Source organism: Chaetura pelagica, unplaced genomic scaffold (genome assembly GCF_000747805.2).
Source record: "Chaetura pelagica isolate M959 unplaced genomic scaffold, ChaPel_1.0 scaffold3, whole genome shotgun sequence".
Classification (NCBI taxonomy): domain Eukaryota; kingdom Metazoa; phylum Chordata; class Aves; order Apodiformes; family Apodidae; genus Chaetura; species Chaetura pelagica.
The window spans coordinates 578,560-586,800 of record NW_009952974.1 but is presented as its reverse complement, the minus strand read 5'-3'; the positions used below and the strand labels follow the sequence as shown (position 1 = coordinate 586,800).

General features: G+C 43.2%; 1 protein-coding gene across 1 annotated transcript in view; it reads right to left on the bottom strand.

Moving 5' to 3' along the window:
- Window positions 1-8,241, bottom strand: part of SLC12A8 (solute carrier family 12, member 8) — a 48,248-nt gene that overhangs the window by 10,345 nt on the left and 29,662 nt on the right. Inside the window, exons 6-8 of the mRNA XM_009996213.1 lie at window positions 6,719-6,806; window positions 5,213-5,300; window positions 1,964-2,110 (exon numbers count right to left, since the gene is read on the bottom strand). Of these exons, the coding sequence (XP_009994515.1) occupies window positions 1,964-2,110; window positions 5,213-5,300; window positions 6,719-6,806 (323 nt within the window). The remainder of the gene's footprint in view (window positions 1-1,963; window positions 2,111-5,212; window positions 5,301-6,718; window positions 6,807-8,241) is intronic.

The following is an 8,241-nucleotide window of genomic DNA, read 5'->3' as shown; positions in this document are numbered from 1 at the left end:
GGAAAGAGGAGAAAAAGAGAGACAAAGCAAAGGGCACCAGGGGGTGGAAAGACTGAGCCATCAGCTCATTAACTTTAAACCCAGGTCTAATGTACCCTTCTTTGGATCATACACCTTCTTGCCTTGTCAGTACCCAAAAAGCCTGTGCAGGCTGCATGAAGACCTTGCTGGAAAATATCTTACAAGATATCTTACAAAATATCTCAGGTTTTCCCTTCACTGCATGTTCTTCTTTAATAAACACACAGCTCAAATGGAAACTATTTTTATGTCCTCTGCTTCACTCTTATTTATTAATAGAAAAGGGGACCAGGTCTGGACCTGACATCTTTTCACAATGAAATAAAAATCTATCTTAGGGATAAAGCAACACAGTTCTCATAAAGCATCTTTGGTATCAGAAAGATGCAGTGGGGTGGGGAACACGTGGCACCATCTCAGGATGCCTCTGGCTTGGGTTTAACTCTACAGAAAGTAGCCGAGTCCTTCCCATCAGCTGGTGACATTATGGTGACTACAGCCTTTTTTTCAACCATGAAAACAACTTGATGTGGAACAGATTGGTAAGGGCAAACTAAATGTATTAACTCTCCATAAACCAATCTAGACATTTTTCAAGGTGGCAGAGAGAAAGATGGGGGTAAAGGGATTTGCCTCTCTCATCTCACCTCTTTTTGAGCCCTTTCCATCATGGCACTTTGCTCAGAGTTCAGAGCAGAAAATCTGACAGAAAGACAGAAATTAACAGAGAAAGAGGGAATCAGCTCTGCTGACAACTTTGCTAAATCACTGGGAATTTGCAAAGAATTGCCAGTGAAGAACAGCCTGTTCTGGGATTGCCTGACAACGGCCTTCAGGAACTGGAAGTTTTTGTTGTGGTTATACTTCCTGCTTCACTTATAATTATTGCTATTTATTATTACTATTATTATTACTATAATTTTAGAAAATGACTTTGAGAAACATAAAACAAAGTCTAGAAAATTATTATACCTATAAACCATTTAAAATATTTAAAATATTCCTGAATTCCAATATTGTAAAATATTTTTCTGCATTTACAAGCTGCTCTGAAGGAGCAAATCATAGTAAGATTTTTCTAGCCACTTGGTACAGACAGTTACAGGCTGCAGATTACTGAGAGCAGGGGGATTATTTTCCCTGTTTAGAAGAAGGGAAAGACAAAAAAAAAAAAGATTGTTCTCAAGTATAGCCCAAGACTAGAGTCCTTAGTAACTGGTACTCTGACTATCTCATGGAATGACTCCTGTACAGAGGATTGCTACCTAGGACAAGGAAAAAGCCTCTTGTCATATTCAAAGGTTTTGTTTTGAGACATCTCTAAAGCTTAGCAGCCCCCTAAGTTAACCTTTCAAATCTATACTTTGGCTTTGTTTTTTAGTGTCCAAAAGGCACCTTATCTTACAAAAACATGTCCTCTTCGCCAGCACGTGCAGGTGGAATCCAGGACTAGTCATGTACTCAGCTATAAGGTTATTTCAGAGGACAGACACAGCTCAAAGAAAAAGTGCAGAAAAAAAGAGAAGAAAACAGAAAAAGAAAAGATAAAGAGGCAGTTACCACTTAATCAAAGTGCTTGGACAAGTGTCAGGCCTCTGCCCTGAAGGAGAGGGCAGAGAAGAGCTAGGTAACTCCCTTGGTCATTGTTAGAATGAGTACCAGCATAGATAAGGCATTTGGGAGGAAAACAAACAAAAAACACACACACAGAAACAAACAAACACCAAAACCAAAACCCACCAAAACCAAAAAACACAACAGTGTTTGCAAAAAAAACACCCATTTCCCAGTTTTCGTGCCTACTCGAGGGTACCAGATCCCAAGCCTTCCCCTTCCTCAATTTTCATACCTCCCCCATCTCACCCCATAGCCACACAGAAATCCCAGCCAGTTGTCCTTCAGGTGAAGGCTTGACAGCAGTCTCAGAAAAAGGATGACTAACCCCACGTCCAAGAAAGGCAAGCCTGGGGATCACATTCTCCTGCGCAATGCACTGCAGGATCCTGGGTGCTCCGTACAGCCCTCCCATGCAGGAAGCCAGGGACGAGATGTACAGCCCTAGCAAAAACAGGAAACCCACCAAGGATACCTGGAGGAAGCAGGGAGAATGCAAAGTTGATTATTTTGTTCTTTAAAGATACCTGAGCAGTTTTCAGGACACGTATTTTAAGAGATCACATATATTTTGTAACAGTGCAAACGAACAAAGTGAGCCCTGGGAAAGCAGCAATTTAACTTGTCTGTGGCATAAAGTGCAAGCAATTAATACAGGAAAATTATCCCATAAAAGTAATTTAATACTGAACATCCTGTACTGGCAGAGCCATTTGACAAGCTCATATCCAAGAAATTCTTTGTCACTTGGAGCAATTGCAGCAAAGCAGCAGCTATTAGATTCCCCTTAAGTAACTGGAAGTGAGTTTATTTCAGGAGAGATCACTTATATACAGAGCACATCATACAGGAAAAGCTGCCCAGGCTTCCAACCATCCAAAACAGGAAGACAAACCCCTGTGTCCCAGAGGGGAAATCCAATCCTGAAAGAAAATCCACAGTAAAACCAAATCAAAATTGCCACTTAAACAAATGCCATCTCAAAAAATATGCTCTGAAGGATATAATACAATGACCTTATTTTCCTGTCTTCAATGAGAAAAGAATTTCCTTTGGCCAATATGAAATTTAAAAATAATAATAATAAATCTTTAAAGCTACAGTGCTAATAAGGGTAGGTTCATTACCAGCTTCTAGTGATCACCTTTTCAAATGGGGAGCATCTCCTGTGGGCATGGAGGGAAAGGAAGGAGGGCAGCTCATGGTCTATTACAGAAGCAAGGACTGGGATCCCCCTGTGCAGGTCCCAACAGTCAAGAGCTGGAAGCACTAGGAGCATCTCTAAAAAAACCCCACCCAAACACACAAAGCCCCTCAATATGAACACTGTGTAAGAAAACTTTGAACTGGGAGTGCTCCTGGAACCACGGGGTAAGGACCTGGGCTGACATGGCCAAGAAGAGTAAGGTCTGGGGTCACCTTAGTCGCTCCCATATCCTGCAAGACCACATGAGCCTGGCAGCCAGGCACAGAGAAGGGCAAGGCATGAGGGACAACACTGGCACAGAGGCTAGGCAGGGAGAAAACCCCCAAATTTTGGTCCAGATCCATCCTGCCCATCTCCACTGAAGCGAGCTGCTGGAGGTGAAGACAGACAGACAGACAGACATCCGCGGGTGGCACCAAATGCAGATCCCCCATGTGTCCTTCACTTCCACCCCTCCTCTCATGGAAAACAAAGTCTAAATGAACACAAGTCATCCATGCCCCTGTTCAAGGCAGGTGGCACAAGCTCTATTAGAAGGAACTACAATACTTGACCTGGCTAAAAATGATTCAAACTGCATCTGCCTTTTCCTCACCTGTGATATCCACAGGCAGCAAAGAGGAGTTTGGGTAAAAAGCCCTGAAATGCTTGCTGCTTGGGAAAAGCATGTAAAATTGATGCTGCTGTCCAATAGAATCTTCCTACCACAACAATTACTTTCACCATGAAAATTCACTCGGCCTTGTGAATTTTATCTTGTGGGACAGAAGAAACTGGAGGCAAAGATGAGCAGATACCAGCAGATATCCATTAGACCTATGGACAGAAACTCAATGGGGAACCTTCCCTTCCCTATCCTCTTAATTTTCCCTTGCTCTGAGAACTACTTGAAAGAAACAATCACTTGTGCCAGACATCATATATTATTTTAGCTGCCAAAAATGCTTGCATTTAAATGTACTACTTGACATTCAAATGAGAGTGAGAGGGGAAGAGTCCTTTTCACTGAGGCTGATGAAAGGGTTTGCTGGGGGGTTTGAACACGAGGACCATGAATACTTGGTAAGAAATTGGCACTTTGAGCTCATTAGAAGTGAAATTACTGAATCTTATTTTGATGTTTAAAAAGACAAACAAGTATTGTAAGGGGAAAAAAAACCAGCCAAGCAGTCATTCACCTGTGAGTGATAGAGAGTTTGCATATTGGATGTGTAATGATCTTTACTCCTCAAACAAAGTCATTACCTTCTAAAGCAGCTTGTAATAACTCAAAGAAGCAACATGAATATTGGGGCCACATCACTGTTTTGTTCCATACTAAGGCAAACAAAACTGAATTTTCCTTCTTGTTTTATATTTAATCTTAGCGAATATCTTGACATTCTTTAGTGGGAGATTTTTCATCCCTCCTCACCCCTGCAGAGGGTTTTGAAGCTAAAACACAGCTTTAACAACCTCTTTCTCTTCAGCTGATTCATTTACAGCTGGTTCTTTTAGTTACTGTATTTTTCACCCATTAAGTCTGTCCCATTGACACAAAGAGATGTTGCCTTAAAGAAGGCAGACTCCTTCCTTTTTCCCCTGAAGCAGAGATGGTTTTATACCTTAGCAGGAAGTGGCAGGAGCCCCACCAATAATCTGGAACTTATTTGGGGGGCTGGAGAAAGTCTAGAGTTACAATTACTTAGAAAAAAAACAAAGCCAGAGTTTCAAATTGGTATTTTAGACTAAAACCATGTTACAAATAAAACAAATTGCAATCATCTCAAATGTAAATTAATCACAAGAAACAGTGTAAAATATGGTGAACCCACGACTTTGGATAATTTAAATAGTAACAGAAAATTTACCCCTTCCACATCCCATTTAAAGGAAGACAATAGCACACAACAAAACCTTTTGCTCTCTTGTTAAAGGCCTGCAATGATAAGGTTCATTGCATGTGACTACAAACCTGCCTCATGTACCTACACCCATGTGGAATGTCTCGAGTTTAATAATCCTATTGCTCGCCCTGCAATTACAGCCTGCTAGATATGGAAATGTAAGCTTCACTTGACTCAGGGAAGATAAGCAGTGGGGTTCTTTAGAGGTTTCAATTTGGTCTAGGCTTTCACCAGAGAAATGATACATTGAATGAAATACAGCATTTATTATTAGGCCACATTAGCATATTTTAGCTCTTAAAGCTGTTGCTGGGTGATGACGCCAAGATTCAGCAATACTGGGTGTGCAATGGGGAAAGCCCATTTCAGTGAGGGATGGGTACCCAAATTCCTTAGGCTTTTGGAAAATTCAACCACTCAGTAAGGCTGGTGGCAACCCGAAAGCAGTTATACAAAACCATGCAGGGTTATTTGAAGAAGTTACCTTCTCTGCTATCATGAAGTCATAGCGGAGTGACTGGCGGGTACAAATGGCTCCCAGCAGGAAAACAAAGACCATGTACAGAAACCACCTGCAAACAACAAAAATTAACCACTTTTTGCCAGCAAGACAAGACCATTGAGAATTATGCCCATTAGCAGAGCCAGGAGAAGGGCAAGTACCTGCAAGTTGGGTCTTCAACCACTCTGCACAGGCTGTTCCTCCATGATTTAGCCTCAGGGCTACATTTAACACTGGTCCATGTTACTTACCTACCACAGGGTACCAGGGCCAGCAGCAGCATGACCACATGCACCCCTGAGGGGCAGCTACCTGCACCCTTGATGTGCCCATTGGAAGAGTAACCCAGTCATGGGGATAGACTTTTTAGCAGGTCCTGTTGCAACAGGACAAGTGGTGATGGTTTTAAACTAAAAGAGGGTAGATTCAGACTAGACATAAGGAAAACAATATTTTACAATGAGGGTGGTGAAACACTGGAACAAGTTGCCCAGGGAGGTGGTAGATACCTCATCCCTAGAAACATTCAAGGTCAGACAGAGCTCTGAGCAACCTGATCTAGTTGAAGATGTCCCTGCACACTGGAGGGAGGTTGGAATAGATGACCTTTTAAAGGTTTCATCCAGTCTGAAGAATTTTATGATTCTGCACATACGTATGTCCCCTCATCTGTCAGTGATGTCAAACACTGCAGCCAGCCTGCTCTACAACCTCAGTCCTGATCCTCCTTTGGTATCTCTGACATTTCCGTAACTCAGGTGGAGGGATAAGCTCATCTGTCTACAAAGTCCAGGCAGCAGAGGTGTGAATGATCACAGTCCATCCATCAAGCACCAATTTCAGCACAAATCCCTCTCTATTCAGAAGATCCTTCCTCCCTGTCTGAACCTTGACATGCAATTACACATAATACTTTCTAAAGCAATTTAGATGGCAAATAAAACAGGCAGGAACCTGATGATGGGGTTTTTTTGTGTATGTGTCAACACTATTTTATTTTATTCCTAGGAAAGCACTGCTTGGGGATGCAGAATTCCTGCATTTCCCTGGTCATGCAGACGGGTAGGTCATCTCACCTCTCTTGGCCCTGTTTTCCAGAATAATAAATACAAGAGTTTTCTATATATTTTATATAGTTGTATATTTTGCTATTACTTTGAAATCAACAAGAAGTGACAAAATCACTCTTCCCCAAGCCTTTGAGCACTTGGCATCTTGTGCTGTGGGACAGCCAGGCTGCAGCAGCACAACCCCTCTAACACCAACACACATCCCACCCTGCCGAGGAAGGACTGATTATATCCTCCTCAATGAACCTCTTCTCTAACCCACCCAGAGTAGGTGGTGGTAATGGATGATCATTTGAATGAGAGCCAGACTTTAATTTTCCAGATGGCTGAGTAATAAAAGGCCGAGGGGAACACGAAATGGCTTGGTGACATCCAGGGCAGTCTCCAGAGGGTAAATGTCCCCCAGTGTGTGACTTACGAGGTGCCGATGGCAGCCAGAGACCCCAGGGGGATGTTGGCAGCAGGCTTCTGGAGATCTCCACTCATATTGAATCCAGCCATCACACCTGTATTTTGCAGACATAAATGCAATTTAGAGTCAATCTAAGCTGCAGCACGTATAAGACATAATATGTCATGTAATTTAATCAATCAGTTCATTGATTGCTTCAGAACAGCAACTATATCACTGCATTACACTTCCACCCACACCATCGACTGGTTGGTAGGAAACCATGTCCTTAATAGCAGCAAGCCACCACTAACACATCTACAAAGAACCCTTTGTCCAGTTTGAACAATGCTGGAGAGAACAAAAAAAGGAGCAGCAATAGGAACAAACCCCATTTTATCTTAATGCAAACCTCACAGAAGGCAGTGCTGTCCAGCTGTTGAAAAGAAAAATGCTACCGTTCATCACAGCAGGGCATTCAGCAGGTGGTACTGCCCCCCACCCCCTGCCAGATCCATTACAGGTCCCTGCATTCATGGGGGACAACTGCTGTGACAAAACACCCTGTCCCATCCCTGCTTAATGATGATCACATGCCCCTTTAGCAGAGGGAATAACAGTGCTCAGCACGCAGGTGGCACCTCCCAGCCAAGGGACCCGCTCTGGAAGGAGGAATTATCTCTGCCTTGCAGATAGGAAAACAGAGGGCAAGTGACTGCCCCAGTGTCACGTAGAAAACATGTGGCAGGACTAAGAATAAAGTACTGAACTGTTATTTTGGGCCAGAGTACAGGGACAGTCCTTAGCCTAAAAAATTAACCATCTACAGATGCAGGAAAAGGAAACAGGATGGAGCCAGTCTCCATGTTGGGGCTAAGAACTCAAGGTACAAATTGGCTAAGAGGCTTTGCCCACAGTTGAAGGAGGAGTCAGGCCAGACTTGGCAAAAAACCCACAACTTCTCTTGTCACATTACCCCAGAACTTTTTCCAGAAGACTTCAGATATCTGCTATAAATAAATTTTTAAAAATAAATAAAAATCTGTGATTTAGAATCCTGATGAGAATCTGGACAATTTGAAGGCAGAAGAGAAGAGGCTGCTGAGGACACTAACTTCTGCCCATCACTGCCCCACCCCTCGGATGTCAGACTAACATCTTCATAAAGAAGCAGAGGCCAGGTGCCAGCCAGCAGTGCTCATGGGATTGTTCCCAGGAGCCAGGGTGTGAGCAGAGCAACAATGAGGAGGAGGATGCCAACACCATGGCATGCAGTCCTGGCCACAGAGGACCAGCAGCACGCTGGTCTGCTTCTCGGCTGCCAAGCCCAGCAATCATTCCTCATTGCCAGAGGGCATAAGAATGACAGTCAGTCTTTCAGGCTGCAAATCCAAGCGGCCACAACTTGAAATCAGTGGCAACCCATTGCATTTTAACACTCAGACACTAATTGCTGCTTGGAAGGGTTTTCTCCCAAGACAAAGGAGCCATGGAACAAATCCCAGGGGAAAGGGAACAAACCCAGCTCAGCAGAACAGTTGCTTTCCCTA